Genomic DNA, 23,340 nt, shown 5'->3' with positions numbered 1-23,340 from the left:
AGTCTGTAGGGGCCATATCTAAACATAGCATAAGGCAAAAATACATTTAGTCCAATTTCCAAAGCTCTCATAGTCTATAGCAGTCTCTACAATGTTAAAAGCTCAAAGTTCAAAAGTCTCTTCTGAGATTCATCCAATTACTTAACTGTAATCCCCAAAGCAAGACCGGAATCCAGCTGGGAAAACTCCAAACTCTGCATCTTCATCTCCATTTCTTACGTCACAGCAGTCTTCAGGTCTCCAACTCCTTTTTCATCTTTGTTGACTGCAACAAACTTTTTTCTCTTGGGCTGGTTCCACTCCTTGTTAGCAGCTCTCCTCAGCAGATAGCCCATAGCTCTGGCATATTTAATAGCTTGGGGTGTCTAAGGCAGCTTCAGTGTTACAGCTTCTTGTTTCAAAGATCATGTCTGGGATCCACACATGATCTTCTGGGCTCCTCCAAAGGGCTGACATCACTTCTCCAGCTCTGCCCTCTGTAGCACTCTAAACTCAGGTTGATCCCCTCCACTGCTGCTGCTGTTCTTGGTGACCATCCCATGGTACTAGCATCTTCAATAAACTGGGGTCTTGAACTGCAACTAGGCTTCGCCAATAGCCTCTCATAGGCTCTTTTCATAGTGCCAAACCTCAAATCCTTTGCATGACCCCTTCAGTCCTGGGCTATCAACTGCAACTGAGGCTGCACTTTCCCTAATGGCCTGTCACAAGTGCCCAGCCTCAGCTGCTCTTCATGACCCCTTCATGCCTTCAAAACCACCTGGGTGACTCTTACTACCAAGTCCAGCTTGTAGCACGAGGTACAACCTTGGCTATCTCTGGAACACAGTATCTTTGTGCTCTCAGAAAGCACTTCTCAGAAGATTTCACCTCAGTGATACTGGTCTCTTCTTAATCACCACTAATTTCTTAGCTCCAGCTAACTAGCATCAATTGTCCTACTAGTCTCCTCCTCTTTCCTACAAAGCCAGAGACACCTGGCTGAAGCTGCAGAGTTCTGCTGCTTGAAGGAGCTGGAACATGGGCCCCTTGTTCTATACTTTATCACTAGCTACTTCTTTTCACCGCCTAAACTTGGCTGTCCTGGATCTTGTTCTGCAGATTGACCTTGAACTCAGAGATCTGAGTGCCTGTCTCCTGGGATTAAAGGTGTGTACTGCCCTGCCTGAATTAAATTTATCTGGGTAGGCTCTTGCCCCAAAGTCCCACTCTCTTAATTTTTTTATCTCCTTGAACAAAGGTTTCACCTCCATTTCACTTCCTGGTACCCCTTTAATACTCCAAACATATATTTTATATTTTTTTCCTTTCTCAGCCTGCTACACTATTTAAAATGCTTTTCATGAGACTTAACCAGAGAACAAAGTCTACGATGGGCGTTTCTGAGATTTCCTTTGTCAGTGCAATTAATCTGAGTCTTCTCACCTTAGCCTCAGGTAGACTCTTCAGATAAGGGCAAATAGTAGCCACATTCTTCACCAAAATTCCACAAAAACAGTCTCTAGGCCACAAATTGAAAATCTCCACTGAAACCTCTTGGGCCAGGTCCGCACAATTCAAATCACTCTTAGTAACAGAGTCTTCCATATTCCTATTAGGATGACCAGCCCATTAAGCTCCCTTTAAAGCATTCCGCTACTTTACAAATCCAAAGTCCCTAAATCCACATTCTTCCAAACAAAAGCATGGTCAGAATCACAACAATACCCCAGTCCCTGGTACCAACTTCTTAGTTAGGGTATTACTACTTTGAACAGACTCCATGACCAAGGCAACTCTTATAAAGACAACATTTAATGTGGGGAACATGGCAGCATCCAATCAGGCATGGTACAGGAGGGGCTGAGAGTTCTATATCGTCATCTGAAGGGTGCTAGCAGAATACTCAGTTCCAGCCAGCTAGGACAAGATATTAAAGCCAACACCACAGTGACACACCTACTCCAACAATATCACACCTCCTAATATTGCTACTCCATGGCCCAAGCAAATACAAACCATCACAGATACATTGGTTTTAACCTGTCTGGTTTTGATTTTAGTAGTGTCATCCATTCTTGTTTTAGAGGTAACATGGATTCCATCTGACTCTACTAGGTGTTGATTGTGCTTTGTCCAGGAGCAGGAGGACAGGCCCATCAATAGATCAATGCTATGCATCTTTCTAGGTGGGAAGATAAGGGAAGACTCTTACATTTTATGCAGAAGAGGAAAGGGCATGGTCAACTAAAGGAGTTCTTTGTTTCTGGACTCTCTGTGGTCAATTAAGAACATATCATGCAAGTTATATTACGGTTTATTTTTCCAGCTAGCAGATGATCCTCTCTCCATGCCACAAATATGTAGCATGGCCTAGTTGAACTTAGAATCTTTGTATGACCATAAAGCTGATTTTGACATTATACCTAAAGAAAATCAGGCACGAGGGCTAGATTCATGTGAACAAATTCACTGGAACAGGAGTGATAATTTAATTTGGTGATTTGCCTTGAGAAGCATACCTGGCAAGCATGTCAAAATATAGTCTGTAGTTGTCCCCCACTTCCCTCTTTCCTCTCTCTCCCTTTTCCTCTCTTTCATACTCCTACTTCTTTCTTCTCTCTCACAGAAAAAATAAAACCTTCCTTCTCTTTTTTAAAAGATTTATTCATTCTTATATATTTGAATACATTGTGGCTGTCTTCTGACAAACCAGAAGAGGGCATCAGAACTCATTACACATGATTATGAACCACCATGTAGTTGCTGGGAATTGAACTCAGGACCTCTGGAAGAGCAGTCAGTGCTCTTAACCACTGAGCCATCTCTCCAGCCCCTTTCATTCTCTTTCAAAGAAATAGCTTGTTAATCAAAGTTGCTGGAGAAGAAGAAAATAATCTCCAGGAAAATTATCCTTGCTCAACATCTTATCTCTAGGATTCTGAGCAATGCCAGAAGGATAGTATGTGCTTGATGAATGCTTGGTGAATGATTGGGTTCTCTGAATGTTATTTGTTTGCTCTTTTTTTAAAATTTATTTTTTAAGATTTTATTTTTATTGTATATGAGTACACTGTAGCTGCCTTTAGACACGCCAGAAGAGGGCATCATATTTCATTACAGATGGTTGTGAGCCACCATGTGGTTGCTGGGATTTGAACTCAGGACCTCAGGAAGAGCAGTCGGTGCTCTTAACCACTGAGCCATCTCTCCAGCCCCTTATTTGTTTGCTCTTAACAAGTACTACCATTTAAATGAAGTGGCATTCACCAGAGGCAGTTGTACAATGGAAAAAGTATCAGCTTTGCTGTTCATAGCTTTAAGTTTTTCAATGCCTACTTTAATGATGGTTCTTAAATGTTTTAACCCTACTTCTAGTCCACCATCCACCAGAGGTAGTAGAAAAGAAAGGATATGGGGGAAGTGGACCTGTTTAGAAATTGTTCTTTGGAGCAAAACACATTTGCTCCATCCACTTGCAAATCCTTCACGAATATGCTAGCAATGCAGTTCAGTAGTGTCTGGATTGCAGCAGCAGTGGCATGACTAGCAGGAACAGCCAGGCCTCAGGCAAATTAGCATGAGTCAGCAGGAGGGATTTGGACCGGCTGGGACATCAGAGTAGTCTGCCACTGTGCCTCTCTCAACGAAACAAAGATTATTGAAGTGTTGCACAGCTAGCTCTACAAGCAATCCTCTCTTATAGTCCATTGAGTCTTCTCTATACCCCCTCCAAACATCACCTATCCTCCACTAGTTTTGCTTTCCCATATGTCTTGCCTAAGCATGTGAGTTTGACCTAGCAAAACTCCATTCCAGTCTGTATCAGCTGACATCATTCTGCCAATCAACCCAAGTCTGTGGAAACATCAAGAAGCCACAGCACACCACCAGAAGTGCTTTGGTGCCTTTCTCTCTATGGAATCCTGACAAACGGAGCTTAACTACGCAAAAGGTGGGCTAATATGTATGTGTTGTTAGCGAAGACTCCATCATGTATCCTTTCACGTCCTTGCTTTAGCCAAACATCCTCTCTCCTGTGTCTGCTTCAGTGAAATGTTCTTCAGAAGTCTGCCTTAGTGAAACATCCTTTCACCTTTGTTTGCTTCAGAAAACACTCTATGTATTTGCCCCAGTAAAACACCATCGGATACAACTGGCTTTTCAAAAAAAAAAAAAAATCCTTAAGTTTCCACCTCAGATTTTACACAAGTTAAGAGGCTGGATCTCTTGTCTAGTACTTATTTTTATTAAGTTTCAAGTAGAAAAAAAGGTAAAGGTAAAAAAGTATATTTTATAGAAATAGGTTTAACTAAATATAATAGGAAACTCAAAAATTGTACTTTTAAATATGTTTGCTGTTTACTTTGCTTTTATGTAGGACTCTGCAGTTAGTCAAGTTATGGTGGCTTTGTAGACATTAGGGACCGTGTTCTTACCATTCTCTTCCACAATTTCAGCGTGTGACTTTTCTGTCCAGTCATCCCATGACCCAAAATGGTTACAGGACCATCATCCATCAAATATGTATTGCAGGAAGAGACAAAGAGAAGGGGGGGGAGAAGAAAAATGAATTAAGTACTCCTTATTTTAAGTACTGCCTATTGATACCACATATATTTTGTGGTCTAGAAGTTTGTTAAAGTATCTGAGTCCCCATTTTTGTTTTTGGGAAAACCTGGAAATAGTCTTTCTTCCTTTTGTAAATGCACCCAACTGAAAGTCCAAGTTCCATTTCTAAGAAGGAAGGGCAAATTTCTTGCTTGTTTTCCTCACATGGTTAATTAGGAGGATCAGTGTGTGTAAAGTAACAACATATTAAAAAAAGTTTATCACAATCAAATGTGTAAACTGATGTTTCTGCTAGTTGAAACACTTGATTTCATAATTTTGACTGTTCTATCTTGTTGGTTACAGGGTTACATTGATAATAACACCCTTATAAAATTATTTATTATCTGTCCTTTAGCTGGTGGCATATTTTTGAGACAGGCTTTTTGCTAGTATAGAACAGAGTTTATTTAGGACATGGGAAGGGGAGTTGAGAAAGGAGGACAGAGAGAGTGAGAGAGAGGAAAGAGAGGGAGAAGAGGAGGAAACTGTGGGAGTGGGGGGAGAGGGAGAAAGGGGCCAGGGAGGGAAGAGAGTCAGAAGAAGAGTGAGACAGGTTTCCACTATGTAGCTTTGAATGAATAAATGGCTTGGAGTCGATTCTCCTACCTCAGCATTTTGAATGCTAGGATTAAGTGCATGTGTCATTGCACCCCGCTCAGATGGTGGGAGCTTTAATTTTGAAAAGAAATGTATTCATTTATTTATTTTGTGCTATGTATGTATGTATGTATGTATGCACACATGTATTGTGTGTGTGTGTGTGTGTGTGTGTAAGCCTGAGGAAAACTTGTAGAATTCAGTTCTCTCCTACCCTTCACTATGGAGGTCCAGAGGGCAGCACGCATCTTTACCCACTGAACCATCTCGCTGGCCCAGATGATGCTATCTTAATAGAATTGTACAGATATCATATCAACTAAATTTCACAATAATTCCTTAGGTAAGTAGAAACAACTTATAAAAGAAGAAACACAGGTCTCTGAAACTAGTCCAAAGTTATATAAAAGTCCACGACTCAAATCCCAAGCCTGGCTCCACCTGAACTTTAAATCCTCCCAATCTTAAACAGAGTATTATAAGCAGAAAGTATTTATAAGTCAATCATCTTTGCAAAATACACATTTTGGGTATGGATTTTATAGGCCTAAATATTTGATATATTTTTGCAATTAAGTATATACACATCCATTTACCATTGCTACTTCTAATCTCAAATGTCATTAAACACTTCCCATCTTTTGTTTTAATTATTGTATCCTTTTGATATTTGTTCATTAAACTTTTCCTTTTTTTTTTTTTCGTTGCTTCTCTTTCTCACTATCAAACTCTCATTCTTTTTTGAGGCATGAACTTCCTCTGTGACCCAAACCAGTCTCAAACTTAGAAGTTCATTTTGGGCTCAAAGTTTCCACCCTCTTGTCTCAGCCTCCCAAGAGTAAAGTTTACCGATTAACCTCCTCCACACTTGGAGGTGAGAGTTGTGCTTTTCTATCAACGATTGTCTTAAAAGAAATAAGCAAATAAAAAAAATCCAAACCACACAAGTCAGTTATTTTGTTACTTTTTCAAGTGCATCACATTAGCAGGGAGTCAGGAAGTTATATTGTTGCATTTGGAGGCTGTCACTTCAGCTATTTGCTTAATTAAGATGGTGCACATACTTTCAGGTAGTGAAATACGTTTTTGTGGATGATCACACTTAGAGAGACAAGGTACCAGTCAAGAATGTGTTTGGCAAAGAAGTCTCCCTTTTGGGAGCGGGGGCGGGGGCAGAGATTGAAGGCAGAGATTAAGAGACAGTGTCTCTCCCTTTTATACCCGCCCGCACTTCTTTTCCCAGAAAAGCATTTCTGGTGACCAGAGAACCTCTTTGCCATGCATCCTACGGATTTTTTAAAAATAGCGTGCATGCGCCTGCGCAGTGTCTTCAGGAGGTTTCTTTTCAGCGCCCGACCGCTTCCTTCTCCAGTTTTTCCCCGGGTCCTTGCAGAGGTTCCCGCTTTTCCCTCGGGGGTCATCACAGGGCGCCAAATGCAGTCCCGCGGGAAGGCCGGGGGCGGGGCACGGCGCAACGCTGCACGTCAGTGGCCTTCCGGGCGGAAGTCCGCAGCCTTCCAGGCCGCTGATTGGCTTTCGTACTGGCGCCTATCTCGGCCTCCGCGCCAGTTTCGGGCTGGTTGGCGCGGAATCGGTAGACTATCGGACCATGGCGCCTGTTCACGGAGACGACTGCAAACTGGAAACAAGCGGTGAGGGAGGAGCCTGTGCTCAGAGCACCTGGTTGGGAATGTGGGGGTTGCGGCATGATTGAGGGGAGCGGAGGGTCTCTGTTTTTTATTAAGAAGGTGGCACACTCCTGGACCGCCCCCTAGGTCTGTTTGGCCCCTAACCTTAATCTTTCTGGGCGGAGACCCTTGGGGTGTGGGAAGGGGCTTCATTATGGGATCACTTGCTGAAGGCATTTTGGTTTGGGAGGTTTCCTTCTCTTGTGACAGGTTTCACAGTCGTTGGCTATTTTCATTTTCTTTGATGAGTCGCACACACGTGCGGGTTACAACTTCGTGGCAACCTGTCTTGGCAGGGTTTGCGCTATCCTGGCTCGAACTGTTTCTCTGCTCCCTTCTCAGGTGTCAGTTTGAGAGGTAGGGTGGAGCATGCCTGTGCCTCCGTTTCTAGGAAGTCCCAGGGAAATTGTTAGCATTGTCATTGATGGAAGTGCTGTCACCAGGTGCAGATGCATTTTGTCTTTATATGTTAAGAATTTTTCAGGTTCTACGGGAAGTTCTTCAAGTGCTGCATAAAAATAGTGTTCAGGTCTAGTCATTTTGGGTCAAGTTTGTAAAAAAAAATCAGTTGAATAGCATTTCGGATGCCCTATATATCAGGCATTTTGTGAGTAGTAATCTTTTAGTAGAATTCAAAAATGCAGATGGCCTTGTCTGATTTCTGATTTTAAACGGTGTTCAACTAAAGTATGACTTAACTTCAGTTCTAACTTAAAATCAGATACTTTCTTACCCTACTGTCACATGTCCTGTCATTCAGTGTGCATTGCCATTAATGAGATCTTGCTTCCTAATCAGTTTCTTTTGCATTCAGCTAAATCACATGTTTCAATTTTACTTAGTCTCTCTCTCTCTCTCTCTCTCTCTCTCTCTCTCTCTCACAAATTATTTTGGAGAGTCGATTACAGATGGGATGTGGGATGTGAGTACATGAACAGTCTGCAGCCCCTATCAGTGATTTGCTTCTAAGTCCTTTTTTCACCCTAAAAAACTGTACTCCATCTGTGAACATCAAGAAATCACTCGTTGGAGGATACTGTGCAATCTTGAGACCACTCTTAAGTCACAGTGTTGATTAAGTATTTTCTGGGGACTTGTGACTGGAATTTTTCCTTCAGAGAAGACCAAAAGATTGTTTTGTGGAAGGAAGACTGCTGCAGGTTACTGTCTCTGCCTGCTTTGGGGGAGGGTGGAGGTACTCCATGAGGTGATTTGAAAGCAATATTTGAACCTTTGTGTTTTTCCCTCATTGTCCCCCACCCCACGCCCTTTGTGCTAACTCACACAGCATTAGAGACATTGCTTAAAAAAAATTCCAGGCTTTTTTATGTTGGAAGGTGGGACACCTGGACAGTGGCAGCAATATGTAGCAAGGTGTGTAATTAGCTGCTATTGTGTATAGAAAGTCATTGGAGGCTTTAATGATAAAAAATCTGGTATATTGGTTTGTTCAGCAAATATTTATTATTCAGGTACTAGGCATAGGCATTCTGCCAGGCTCTGGCATTAGCATGAGTAGAATGGATGTGGCTTATGTCTTCATGAAGTGGAGAAAGTAAACAGTCATATGTAGTGCCACATTGAATCTTCCCTGAGGAATTGCTTTAGTTTTTCTTTCTGAAACTAGACCAAAGTGTTGGCTAGGTGTGATGTGTATATGTTTGTTTATCCTACAACTACACACACACACACACAGACACACACACACAGACACACACACACATACACAGACAGACACACACTCACGCACGCACACACCCCCCATACATATACAATCACATGTGCACACCGAATTTCTCCTGTATTGCCAAATACACAATAAGATAGCCATTCTTATTTAATTCTTTATGGAGGAGATGTTTCTCCTTTTCATGAGTACAAAAGGGTCTTAAAAGGTCTATAAGTAGCTCTTTCAAATAGTGTATGAAAAGAGATTGGGTAATAATGACCAAAAACGGCATACAGAGGCTCATCCAGGAACCACTACAACTACTGGAACCAATTCTAGTTGCTTTAAACAAAAGAAATTTATTAGGGTGCTTTTGCAGAGATCCTGTAGGATTGCAAAGCCACTCTGGGGGCCGTTTAGCCAGAAATAGTGATTTCTGTTGTGCCATAAAACTGAGCCAGAGGGGAGGTCATTGCCAACTATGGCAAAATACTCAGATATTACAGCTTATACCTTAAGATATATTGGACTCATATTTTCAGTTTGTAATAGTTGCTATGTTTTTTTCTTTTGCAAACTTCCTTAATACCTGGAGATTGGAACATTTGTCTCCAATTTAAAATCTGATCCCCTGTAGAGACTATTTTGCATGCTCATAGCCTAGCTTCAAAGCATCTGGGAGGGAAGACTCAGTTGCAGAAACACCCACTATAGCAGGTCAAATGGGCTCTGCGACTCTTCAAAACATTACTGAGAAAATTCTCAGTTTCATATACTGGGCAGCTTAACAAGGTTAATCTGCCATTGAGGCACATGCCTACGATCCTGCCACTTTGAAGGCTGGGGCTAGACGATTGTAGTTTAAGGACAGCCTCATTACCTGTCTCAGAAAAAAGTGAAATGAAATAAAACAAGATAGCTGTGACTGGCTGACTGGTGGTCTCATGTCACCTACTAAAAATGGCAGAATTGGGCATCTGTTCCATAATGTCTAGAATCTAGACTCAAGATTGTCTTACTTGCTGTGTTTTCTTTTTTCTTTTTTTTTTTCTTTTTTATTAACTTGAGTATTGCTTATTTACATTTCGAATGTTATTCCCTTTCCTGGTTTCCAGGCCAACATCCCCCTAGCCCCTCCCCCTCCCCTTCTATATGGGTGTTCCCCTCCCCATCCTCCCCCCATTAGCGCCCTCCCCCCAACAATCACATTCACTGGGGGTTCAGTCTTTTGCTGTGTTTTCTTACTAGGAAATGAGTTTCCACACTGGTTTTGTCTAAGTTTCCAGATACACTTTGCATTTTCATTTCTTTGTAATGTGGCTTAGGCCTCTTCATCTCTTTCTGTCACCTTTTATCCTGCTTTGTGATGTTGAAATTCTGCTCCACTTACTAGACCTATTGGAGACATCTCCTGTGAAACCTTTTTCAGTTTCCTGGACCAAAAAATAATGGTTTTCTCCATTTCCACTGCATTTTTACTTCTTGTATGGCAGCATTTTTATATTCTTATCCTAGCCTTAGGTCCTCTTGTGTTACTTGACTGTGATAAACTTGGGGACAGAAAAGCTGTCTTATTTGTATTTGTGTCTCAAACTTTATGTAGTGTTACAGTTGTTTGTGGAGTAAATTATTTTAAGATCTAGAGAATTTGTGGGGTGTCAAGGTCTTGAATACACTGAATTTATTTTTAAGGGCTATGCCCATTTTTGTGTAGGCCTACTGAAGATCTTTTAGGTCATTTGAATGACACTCAAGATTTTGTGACTGTCATCAAATATCTGCATTTTTTAATGTTCTCTTAATGCCTTTCTGAAAATGTATTTTAAAGTCAAATGTGAGTGTTGAACAATGGACTGAGATGTTACAGAGAGAAAATAAGATCTCTAATTACATTTTACTTTTCAGCAGTTTATTGCCAACATTGGGTACACATTCTTTAGATCTTATTTTCAGATTCATTCAGATACTTAGTCAAACAGCTTAATGTCACAAATGGTTCAGTGGTGTCTTTAGGATGTTTCTTATCAATTTCTCCTTTTTTATTACTCTTTTTAGTAAATTAAAATCAAATAAGATAAAACACTCAATTTCACAGACATACCTGGCAGTCATGCTGAGACTAAACTTATGACTGCCAGGAAGTCTTAATTTAGTGGATGAAGTGTGTGTGTGTGTGTGTGTGTGTGTGTGTGTGTGTGTGTGTGTGTGTGTTGGCCAGTTTCTGATGATCAAAAGCATAGCTAGGTCCAAAACAGTGAACACCAAGGTTTTCTGGTATTTCAATAATTTTGACAAAGGTCATTTCAACCACTGTGAATTTTTCCTACAGTCCTATACTGTCAATGATCCTCTGAACCCTCTTTTGAAATTCCTTTAGCCAGTCTGTTTTTCTAACAGTCCAGGTGTTTCCTGTATATCACGTTAGGGCATAAGCTACTTACCATTGTTTTAGCGCTCCTTGGCACTCATCTCCCATGTTAGATTGTGTATTTCTGTGAGATTAGACTATATCCTTTTGATGTGTCTCATCGCATCTTACACTTTGCAAAGAATACATGCTATTTAAATCCGTTTGTTTTGATTATTAGAATACCAAATAAATTATCCTTTTATGACTCACTGGATTGCTTGTGGCCTGTTTTTTTTTTTCTGATGGAAATGTTAAGTCTGATTCCCATCTTTCATGTTTTTCTAAATGATTTTGAGATTTTGCTCCTTTTAGAGGAAGACTAGAACTGGTGTGCTGCTTAGTTTTAGCACAAAGTAGGATCATCTGGGAAGAAGGAACCTCAAGTTGAGAAAATGCCTCCCTGTCAGGTTGGCCTGTAGGCAAGTCTGTGGAGGTATTTTCTTGAGGCACAGTCACCTGTGGGGAGGTGCCACCATCGGTAGGTCCTGGGAGATATAGGAAAAGTAGCTGATTTTTGGGAGGAAATCAGTAAGCACATTCATTCCATCATGTTTCTTTTTTATGTTCTTGACTCAAGATTTCTTCTTTGACTTAATATGAAATAAACCATTTCTTTCCCAAGTTGTTTGTGGCCAGTACTATTTTTATTAATTGTTATTATCTTGTTTTTATTTTTATTTATTTATTTTTTTGAGACGGGGTCTTATTGTGTAGCTCTGGCTGTCCTGGAAATCAGTATGTCAACCAAAGCTGGCCTCGAACTCACAGTGATCAGCTTGCCTTTGGCTCCCTAGCACAGGGAATAAAGGAGTGCAGCACTGTGCCTGGCCTTGTGGTCGGTGTTTTATCACAACCTCAGAGAACTGAACCAAGATGACTGGCATCAGCTATTTGAACTGGATATTAGAGAAAACTTCCGGAGAGTCACAGGGTCTTCATATCTGGCCATGCTTTGTGAATTGCTTTGCATTCTGAAAATACTCATTTGGTTATTATTGTCTAGAAACAATCTTTTGGGTTTTGAGGGAAGATGGCTGGTAATTTTATAATATCTGATAAACTTGCCTTTTTTCAGATGTGTCAGGTTCAGGGAGTTTTGTAGCTTCTCGAGCACGTCGAGAAAAAAAATCAAAGAAAGGACGCCAAGAAGCTTTAGAGCGACTGAAAAAGGCTAAAGCTGGTGAGAAGTACAAGTATGAAGTAAGTAACGCTTTAATCCCGTGTTTCATTTAATTCACATTCTGCAGTCAGTTCTGTGTCCCTTTCATCACCCCATTAGAAATATTAATATATATTAAGATTTTTTTGGAGTAGGGAGATCAAAGATAGAATCTAGGACACCTTCCTGCTAGGCAAGCATTCTACCACTGAGCTTATTCCTAGATCTTTTTTCACTTTGCGTTTTGAGATTGGAGCTCATCAAATGACTTGTGGTCGTCTTGAACTTGCAATCACAATGCCTCAATTTCCCAAGAAGGTAGTGGGCCTGGCTCACATGCCTCTTACAACATGATAGCAAACAAATGTGGGCGTGGGGTAGTTTTGCAGATTGTGGGGAATACTAGCTCCTTTAACATTGTTGTAAGGATCTTTGCATACCCCTGTAACTGAAAGTAGTTGGTATATTTCTCCTTATTTAGTATACTGCATGTCCCTTTGCTTAAGGGACATGAGTAGTGTTTTTACTCCCATGATATTAAGTAGTCTAGGTAAACACCTTCTTAGAATTGTTCTTAAGTTCATTTGCTAGGAGAGTGCTAATGGAAATTTGGGCCTTATTTCTTCCTGTTGGTAAGATTGAATGGGATATTCTTGGCTGTTTTATTTAACAGCCTGTAGGTCAAAGTCAGAATGTACAGCACTGTCTAACCTTCCACACTCTGTATCTTAACTGTCAACGCTAGAAAGAGATAAACAAATCCTAGAAGATAATAGCAGCTAATATACTTTCTGAGTTCACACTATTCTAAGTACTTTTACCAATATGCTTTTCATTTAATCTTCTCAGTGATCATATGAGATAAATAGTATGACTAACAGCACTTTGCAGGTGAAGTGCCTAGGCACCGGAAGGTTAATGAGAGCCTAGTGGCAGAGTCCTTATTTGAACCTAGGTGATCTTGCCTGCGAATATTCATGTTCAACTCTGGCTTGTACTATATTATGGGAATTAGGCAAATAGGAAGGATTTTCAAGTTAAGTGAGGATCCAGGAATATAAAGATTTGCCAGAAAAATTACACTCAAGTAAGAGTAAAGCAGTTCTAAAATTTTTTTTCAAGACAGGATTTCTCTGTGTAGTCCTGGCTGTCCTGGAATTCACTGTGTATGCTAGGCTGGCCTAGACTTCACTGAGATCCACCTGCCTCTGCCTCCCTAGTGCTGGGATTAAAAGCATGTGCCACCATGCAGAGTAGTGCATTTTTTATGTAGGCGTTTCTATAAAGGAGTTCTCTGGGGTATTTCAGATGTTTATGTTACGTAGCTGGGACCCTTTATGCGTGGTATTATTAATCATATTTCTAAAAGTTCATTCTGAGTAGTGGCAGCATGCTTTATTTTTAAACATAGTCTGCTGTACTGGGGATATGGCTCATTGGTAGATTGCTTGCCTAACAAGTCAAAGCCCAGGGTTTTAGCCTCAGGAACACATATGCAGCAGATAGAGTAAGGACTTTCTTCGTCTTTTAAAAAATATTATGTGTATGTGTGTGTGCCTATGTGTTTTTTTTTTACACATATGCATGCAGATTCTCCTGGAGGCCACAAGAGGGTGTTGGATTCCTTGGAGCTAGAATTATAGGTGGTTCTCCACCATCTGATGTGGGTGCTGGGAACTGACCTCTGATCTTAAGCACTGATCCATCTCTCTTACAGTTATTCTGTGTAGTGGGAATCCAGTTAGCTGTTTACTGCTAGGCTCTCGAGTCTTTGTGTTGACGTGTGTTTTTCCTAAGATCTTAGCTTTTCTGGTATAGTTGGTTGTTTCTCCTTTAAAAAGGCAGACTCCAAAGGAGGGGGCAATTTTAAATAAGGTATCTGTAAACTGCCATATCTGGCAGGTCAGTGGCCTGTCACCATGGGTAGCTATAACAGTAGTATGCATGTGTTCCATTGTTTACTTTTACTGCGTGGAGGTGGTCTGATACTTTCATATTTGTGGGTCAAGTTGCTCAGACTCTGGCGGTCAGGCAGCTGGTGGGATTTGAGAAGTCACTGCTTTCACTGGACTTGCTACTTAGGTCCCCATGCACTTTTAAGACCTGAAGTTCTGTGAGGATTAGTGGTAAGACAAATAGATGACTTTAAAACTGTTTCTTTTTTGCCTACAGAATATAGAATGAGTTTTGTTTTGCTCATTTTTGGAGGGGATGAGTAAAGTATTTCTTTTGAATTTTATTTAGTTAATTGAACCATTACTAAAATTAGTGTCTTGGCAGGGCATTCATTCCTCAGTGGTGAATGGGTGTGGTATGCCTTACGTACTTGTTAACTATAGGAAAAACCAGTCTAGAAATTATGTGAACAATCCCCGAAGCAGCTAATGAAGAATTGGCTATAATTCAGTTTGTTTTTTATGGACTAGATGAGTAATTGATGGTGTGACAAGTGTATTATGCTAATGGAGTCATTTAATATCTTATGTTAACACCCACCTAAAAGGAATTCTAAGTTAATTGATGTCTATTTAAGGAAGACGCTGCAGTGGTGTTGAATGTCAGAACTCCTGATTTGGTTGCAGCTACTCCATCAGGCTGCCATTCCAGTTTCAATTTTATCGGTTTTTTCATCAGAATTGTTTAACACTTTCACTCCATTTGAAGCTTTTCCGTAAACTTTGCAATGGCAGGTTGAGGACCTCACAAGTGTTTATGAAGAAGTTGATGAAGAGCAGTATTCAAAACTGGTTCAGGCACGTCAGGATGATGACTGGATCGTGGATGACGGTATGTGGGAGGAAATTGCCTGCTAGGCACTGTGTTACTTCTTGATTGTCATGTAGGGCAGTTGCTATGCCTGAGAAGATGTGAGGCATTTTCATTAGCTTCCTGTCTCTTTGCTGTGATAAAATACTTGATGAAAACAACTTAAGGAAAGAAAGGTTTATTTAGATCACAGTTGGAGGTTATATATAGTCCATTATTCTTAGGTAGGCATGGTGGCAGAAGTGACATTTTATCTGCAGTCAGGAAGTAGAAAGGAATGCTTTGTGCTCAGTTTGCTTCCTTCTACTCATTCAGTCCAAGGTCCCTGTCCATGGAATGGTGCTGCCCACACTTCAGATGGGTCTGCCTGCTTTAGTTAACCTTAAGAGATAACCTCTCATAGGCAAGCCCAGAGGCTTATCTACATAGATGCTTCTGGATGCTGTCAGTTTGGTTGGCAGTCAGTATACACTGTCATAGCATTGCTAGGGTAATATTTATGTTCAGATTTTCTTAGTTTTTGAAGATGAAACATAAAAATAGGAAGTTGATTTGAGAATCCTTTAGAACAGCAGTCCTCAACCTGTTGGGTACGACCCCTTTGGGGTTTCATCAGATATGCTGCATATCAGATATTTATATTACAGTTCATAACAGTAGCAAAATTATAGTTATGAAGTAGTAGTGAAAGTAATTTTGTGGTTCAGGGGTCACCACAACATGAGGAATTGTATTAAAGTGTTGTAGCATTAGGAAGGTTGAGGACCACTGCTTAAGAAAATACAGGTACATACCCAAGAATAAATCCCTTAGGACATGACCATGTTGGAATTGAAAGGGAATGCTTGGGTACTAAGTTTAATCAATAGTGCCCCTCAAAAAGAGGAATAGTGAGGAACAGTCCCATAGCCAGTGGAATTAAGGGATACATTTTAGGTTCTATCTTTTCCATTTTGCAACTAGCCTTGGGTAAGTTAGTTAATATCACTAAGCCACAAGTTTTCTGCCTCTGATATGGAGATAGAGACTATCTTCCAGAGTTGCTCTGAAGAGCTGCTTTGACACCAGCACGTAAACTGAGGCAGGCAGCCATTGAGGGGTCAGTGTTGAGAGCAGCTGACAAGGGTGGATCCAGATACCTACAGGGACTGATGGATGCCAAAGGCAGGTAGTGATTAGAGAAGTTAACTACTTGGGGCCAGGGAGAAAGGAAGAAAGAAATAAACCACACACACACACACACACACACACACACACACACACACACACACACACTAATTGATGGGTGGGAGAAACAGTGTTCCAGCCACCATACTTTATTCTTTCTTCTGTAGCTTATATATCCCAGCCAAAACTTTCAAGCAGTATAAAATTACAGTGTGATTATTTTAGTTTTCTTCTACAGAATGATTGTGAAAAAATAGTGTGTTCCCCAATACCTTTACAAGAAATAACATTACATAGTACAGGTACCTTTACAAGAGATAATATTACATAGTACAGGTAAAGAAAACAAATTATTCACTAAAACCCATGTACATTCATAACTAAACAACTTGTTATAGATTAACAGTGTGTGAGCAAGCAAGGTATTTTTCTCAGTCAGTTTCTCTTCCTGGCAGGCAGCAGTTTGTGGTTACAAAGAAAGCAGTAATTATTTTATTATTTATCTTTAAAATAATTTTGTAAGAATCTTAAAAGAATAACAAATCTAAACTTTTAGATAAAAATCAGTCATGCCTACCTTAAATCCTTAGAGTGTATATCTACTCATCAGCAAAACTTAATAAATTCTTCAGGAAGCTGAGGGTAAAAATGGGTGTAAGAAATCAACCATCCCCAGTCCAGCCTCAGTGAGAGTCACATCAGCCAGTGTTGCCATTGTTCTTGTTCCTTGACCATAAAGGGTCCCTAGCTTAACTGATAAGAGTGTGCCTTTCTCAACTTCATATTGTTCCCTAAGACTTCTATATCAGAGCCAATAATGAAACATCTCAACCTAGCTTTATTAATAGTTTTATTTTTCCAAATGCTTTGTAAGGTTGGTGGACACTGCTGACAATCTATATCTCTAACTTCTTTCCTAGGGTGGTGATTGAATCATTAATTTGCTCCAGCAGCAATGCCTGGAAGAGACCAAACATTAGTATTGTGAGTGACAGAGATACTGCCCAGTGAGGGACTGGAAGCCCCCTTAAAATTTTCATACAATTCTTAGATTAAGAGGGATGTGAGGGCAGCAAAGAACTCCACAATGCTCTCAGGACACAGTCCTGGGGCCGTGCCACAGCAAGGCTCACCCATGTGGCACTTTAAACCCATGAACCATATCCATGATTATTTTAGAGCTGTTTGTTTCCTCCTGCATGGCCCTTGACAAAGATGAGAGCATGTTGTAAATGTGAGATGTAATTTGAGCCACAGAAATTGCTCTTGTATAAAGTTTACTGGTAAGGAAGGTGAAGAAGACTATGTTGATGACGATTACTTATGTAATTGGGGCCAACTGTGTGGCTAGATTTCCCTTGGGAATTCGAGCGCCTTGCAGGGCTTTGTTGTTCTTGTTAAAGCAAACAACTATAAAGCACCTTCTGTGGTGAAGTTGTTTTTTTCTTAAGTTTTTGATTCTTTTTAAGTTTCACATCATAAGTCTTGTTCATCGCTCTGTCCCCTCATATCCACCCTTTGCCCTTGCAATTTTCCCCCCTAAAAACACACCATCAGCGCAATAACAACAACAAAAACAAAGCACAGAAAACATCTCACGGAGGGAACTGTAGTGTGTCACAGTGTGCCCCACAGTATATGCCTCTGTCCACACATCTTCACTTGCAATGGTTCATTGTAAAGTGTGGATCTAGTTCAAGATCTCTGGGTTCTGTGACACTACCAATATTGGGTCCTCATCAGTTAACCTCCTGCTTAACCTATTGTCCTATGTGGTGGAGATCCTGCAGCTTTGGATTAGCAGGACTGGCCATAGGCATGCTGAGAGGTTTATCTTCTAGGTACTTCTGGATCCTGTCAGTTTGGATGGCAGTCAGTATATACTGCTTTATTGTTCACCTTTTCTTTTTGTTCCTTTGAGGCAGTTTTTCATTCTGAAGCCCAGGCTGACCTCCACCTCATTTTGTCACTCTAGCTGGACTCAAATTTGTAATCCTCCTGCCTCAGCTCTTTGAGTGTTAAGTGTTGGCTCCTTTTAGGAACTTGACTCCAATATTACCTTTTCTTCTTTCAGACGGTATAGGCTATGTGGAAGACGGTAGAGAGATTTTTGATGACGACCTTGAAGATGATGCACTTGACACCTGTGGGGAAGGTACCTCCATTTGATTTTGAAAAATGTCATTTTGAGATTGAAAGACTTGTTTAAAATTTGAAATGACTCGGTATTCTGATAACAATCTGTCTTCGAGAATATGTTCTAATAGAGAAAAAGTTGGTTAGAACATTACCTGTAAGAAGCACAAATTTTAGCAGAAAATAAAAAGTTGTATGTCTCCATTATCTGAAGACTTAGATCTTTTACTTACATTAAAATATTTCAGTTCTTTATTTATTTTAGAATTGCAGATTTTGAGGGATGCAACAATAAGTAATGTCTTTTAATTAGTGCTTTAATAGTTGTATAGTAGAAAAACAAAGTTTAGTTTGTTCAGTGTATGTCCAGGGTAGCAATGAATGCATCCTAATACTAAAATGTCAACTTCCTTAAAACACGATGCATTTGTTGTTGTTAACTTGAGAGTGTGGTTATCAATAGTAAATTTTTGGCATCATGTAGGTTTCTGTCCCAAGAGGCTGAATGAGCCTTCTGGGGAACCAATTTGCTTTAATTGAAATTTTACATGATATAACCTTCACTTTGGTTTAACATTGTGTTTCTTTCCCATTTCCTAACCATGTATACAGAGACTCAATGTGGTTAGGGTTTGAACCTCGACAGTGGCTTCCTGAGAGTAAGGATGCTTGTTTGATTAACCACAGTACCATTTTCATCGTATTATCTAATATGTTGTCTATAGGGAAAAGTTCCACTTAGCTCCGGAACATCTCTTGTAATGAAAAGTATTTAGATATTTCTTTATTTCATGTGTTGGGGGAGAGGAAAAGAGAGGGGGTGCACTGGCATGTCTGGTGTGCTACAGTGTATGTGTAGGGGGGAGTTTCGGGAGTTGGTTCTCTTTCCACTTTGCTCTAAGGCGGGGTCTTTCTTGTTCTGCTGATGATCTGCTGTGAAAGTCTATGCAGGCTGGGCTTCAGCATAGTTGCTTTTCCTATCTTAGCTTCCCATCTGCTTGTAGGACTGATACAATTACAGATGCATGCCATCCCAAAACATAGGTTTTTTTTTTTAAACCTGGATTCCAGGAACCAAGCTCAAGGTGTCAGGCTTGCTCAGCAAGTGCTGTTGCCTGCTGAGCCATCTCCCTGGCTCCCATAACTTGTTTAAGATGCAGAATCTACTTTAGTTTTATGTCCTTTCACTCTTTGGTCTTATTTTGTGTTGAATAGCTATACCTCCCTTCCCATTTTTTTGTCTTTCATGGACTGGTTGCTTAATTGAATGTCCCCAAATCTTGGATTTTCCTAATTGTTTCTTTGTGCCTATTAGGTTCAGGTTATTTGGCAATAGTAAGGAAGTATTTCAGAATAACTATGGAATGGAGACCTTCCCATGTCATTTATTCCATTATTATTGTTAATAAATTTGATTTCTTGGTTAAGATGATAATGTCAGATTACATGCAGAACTTTATTTTTCCCTTTGTAAGATACAGGGTGATTTTAAGCCATGTATATTGTATATATCCTGTTTCCTCACAAAAGTTCTCCCAGTGCTTTGGTCCTATTTTATTTTTCAATTATTCTTTTAATTGCTTTTAAGATAAGGTCTTGCCGTTTGCTCAGGTGCTCTTGAACTCATGAACTCAAGCGATCCTTCTGCTTTGTTTAGCCTCGTGTTCATTAAGCATTAAGCATATCACTGTACCCAGCTTCTCTATTTCTCATATTATCACTTTTAAACTGTGTATTTCTAAGAACCTCACTATTGCAGTTCAGTGGCCGTTAGTATTCCATTAGTTTCCTTTTATGTATGAGGGCAGCTGAGCACATGTGTGTGGTTGAGTGTGTGAATGGCTAGAGAATGACATTGGGGATTTCCCTTTACACCAAATTCTTTTAGACACGGTCTGAAGTCTGCTGGTTTTGGCTATGCTAGTCATCCAGTAGACTCCATGAATCCACTCATCTGTTCATCAGAACTTGGGTTACAGGCATGCAAGGCTACACCTGGTAATTCCTAGGGTGCTGGAGATTTAAACTCAGGTCATCTTGCTTTCATAGCAGGCGGTCTTACTCACTAGGCCATTTCTCCAGCCTCTCACTTTTCCTTTTGTGGTTGAGATTTGTTCAGTGGAGTCCCTTTAAGCATCCTTTTCACAGGATCCTACCAGTCTTTGAGCATTCCCTAGCTTTTAGGGCCAAAATGGTGTTTCAAGCTTATCTTGTACTCTTCTGTCATAAACCTGGATTGGCTGTTTCTCCCTAGAATCTTAATGCCTTTTAAGTGGGGAATTGCATTCAGATCTGGGGAATGGATATGCTCATTGGTGCTGAGGTGAGTTAGGGCAGTATTGTTAATTGTATCATCTTGACCTGATCTTATCACCTGTCTAGATCTTAGTTTTGCCAGCTCTGTAGTAGGAAGTTGGAATGGAAGGGAAAGCATCTCAGAGAAAAGACCTTTGTCCCAGTTGCTGCTTCAGTGTTGCGCGCGCGCGCACACACACACACACACACACACACACACACACACACACACACACACACACACACACACACACACACGGTGTAGCCAGTACAAAGAAAGTATGCAATATTTCTTGAATGAACAAGCCACCATCACCGTGCTTCCATGATTGTATTTTTCTCTCTTCTTGATTAGATATCAATGAAGAGAAGATTTGACATTCTAAAAAACAGCTAGTCTTAGAAATTTTTACTTCATGTTTTGCCCCCAACATGCCTACAGCTCACCACTGTCTTTTGTCAGAAGCCTGGTAAGATAACAAGAGCTGATAAAGGGAAATTGAATCCAACAATTTACTTTACAATTTACAAAAAAGTTACAGAATTTTGGCTAGAAGTAAAAAGTCAACTCCATTTGAAAGTACCTCATCATGTATTGGCTTTCGTACCATAGAGGTAGAAAAATATATCAACTACTTCCAGTGAAAAGAAGCCAGTGAGAAATCACAGTAAAACAAAGCCAGCACCTAACTGTGGAAGAATTCTGCATCAATATTTAATTATACTCCTTTTCTTCCCCCATTTCTATATAAATCTTAATAACCTTTAATGGTGAGATTAAAGGCTTCTCATGAAGCTTTTTTTTATTAACACCTCTGTTGACCTCTCTGTTTTGTTTTTTTAAGACGGTTTCTTTGTGTAGTCTTGGCTGTCCTAGAACTGTCTTTGTAGACTGGCTGTCTTTGAACTCATAGAGACCTGCTTGTCTCTGCCTCCAGAGTGCTGGGGATGAAAGGCGCGCTCCACCACCACCACCACCACCACCACCACCACCACCACCACCACCACCACCACCACCACCACCACCACCACCAGTTGTCTATACTCAGTTTTAAAGCCTGAGTTAAAGATCCTCATATAACTTTCTTGTCTTCAAGTTTTCACAAGTGTCCTACAGTTTTCACAGTCCAGCCACATGGAAATATATTTAAAATGTATTTATGGTTCATGACTTTTAGTAAATTTGCAATGTATGCAACTGTTTCCACTTTGCAATTTCAGAATAGCTTTATGTTAGGTGTAAGCTCAATACTCATTACGCAGTCACTCATCAGTATTCCTACAGTGCTTGACAGCCATTGATTTACTTTATGTCATTGGATTTGCTTATTCTATTAGGACATTCATATAAAGGGATCATATAATTGACCATTTGGGTCTGCTTCTTTTACTTAGCATAAGGTTGTTAATTTCATTCATGTTAGAGCATAGGCTAGTACTTTGTTTTTATGAATGAATAATATACTGTTATGTAGTAATATATACCATATTTTGTTTATCTCAATTAGTTGGGTATCTGTGTTGTTTCTATATTTTGTTTATTGTCCTTACTGAAACTCTTTTTTTTTCTTTTCTTTTTTTTTTTTTTTTTTTCGGAGCTGGGGACCGAACCCAGGGCCTTGCGCTCGCTAGGCACTTACTGAAACTCTTAACATTGTTGTTCATGTTTTTACTTCAACATTTTTATTTGGGGGATTATTTATCCAGAATTTTATGTGTTTTGATTTATTTTTTATATAAATGATGTCTATAGTTTTTTTTTTGTTTAGCAAAGTACTCTGAAAATCAGTCTAGTGTGATACACAGCGTATATAGAAATCTTCCCTTTGTGTTTATGTGTATATAGCTGTAAAGAATCATGTAGGTGCTTCAGAGAATAAATTTTCACTCATAATGAACTTTTTAGAAGAACATTTATTTTCAATAATTTATGATAAATAGTACAACATCCAATAACTCTGTACCTTCTTCAGGGAAAATTCTTAGATGTGAGGTTGCTGGCTTGGAGAGTAAGTGTACATGAAAACTTTTTTTTTTTTAAATTATCTTTAAAAAGATTTATTTATTTCAAGTTTATGAGTATTTGTCTGCATGTATGTGTACCATGTGCATGCCTGATGACCATGGAAATCAGAAGCAGGCATTAGGTTCTCTGGAACTAGAGTTATGAATAGTTTTGAGCTACCATGTATGTGCTTGGAAATGAATTGGTTTTCTGAAAGAGTAACAAGTGTTTTTAACCTCTAAGCCATCTCTCTAGCCCCTATCTTTGTTTTCATTTTTTATGTTTGTCTTCATGTATGTTTGTACCAAGTATGTGTCTGGTGCCCACAGAGGCCAAAATAGGCCATAGGATTCCCTGGAACTAGAGTTATAGATGGCTATGAGCCATCACGTAAATGCTGAAAATTGAACTCAGGTCCTTTGGAAGAACAACCAGTGCCTTTAATCCATCTCTTAACCTCTCTTTTCTTTTTTTAATACTTAGGCACTCATTAGGTAGTGCAGGCTACTTTTGAGCTCCAGATCTTCCTCTCTCAGGTCCTTGAGTCCTCCAGTCCCAGCTTCTTGAGTATTAGGGGATTATATCCCTGAACCACTAACAGTGTACAAATGTCTGCTTTCCAAAGTCTTGCTAACACTGTATTGTCAAGCTTTTTTGAGACTTTGGTACTCTTATCTATTAGAAGTAATATCTCTGTAATTTTCATTTACAGTTTTACATATGAAGTTGAGGATTTTAAGTAAAATTTAACTCGTTTTTATTGATCACTTTCTCTTGAATTTTGGCCCCAAGTTCATTTATCCTTTTATCCATGATACATATTGAAGAAACGTTTTCTGTTTTTTAAAATGTTAC

The 23,340-nt window shown here is 39.8% G+C and overlaps 1 protein-coding gene across 2 annotated transcripts in view; it reads left to right on the top strand.

Annotated features, from left to right (window-relative positions):
- The first annotated feature begins 6,768 nt into the window (after positions 1-6,768).
- The window catches only part of Pola1 (DNA polymerase alpha 1, catalytic subunit), a 319,474-nt gene continuing 302,902 nt past the window's right edge, over positions 6,769-23,340 (top strand). Inside the window, exons 1-4 of one of the 2 annotated variants that reach the window (XR_015646455.1) lie at positions 6,769-6,842; positions 12,033-12,157; positions 14,807-14,903; positions 18,124-18,204. Coding sequence is in view for 1 of the 2 variants with exons in the window: in NM_053479.1 (NP_445931.1) it covers positions 6,800-6,842; positions 12,033-12,157; positions 14,807-14,903; positions 18,124-18,204 (346 nt within the window). In the remaining variant the exon portion in view is untranslated. 2 annotated transcript variants of the gene reach the window in all.

Source organism: Rattus norvegicus, chromosome X (assembly GCF_021556685.1).
Source record: "Rattus norvegicus strain SHRSP/BbbUtx chromosome X, alternate assembly SHRSP_T2T, whole genome shotgun sequence".
Lineage (NCBI taxonomy): Eukaryota > Metazoa > Chordata > Mammalia > Rodentia > Muridae > Rattus > Rattus norvegicus.
This window is presented reverse-complemented; position numbering and strand designations above follow the sequence as displayed.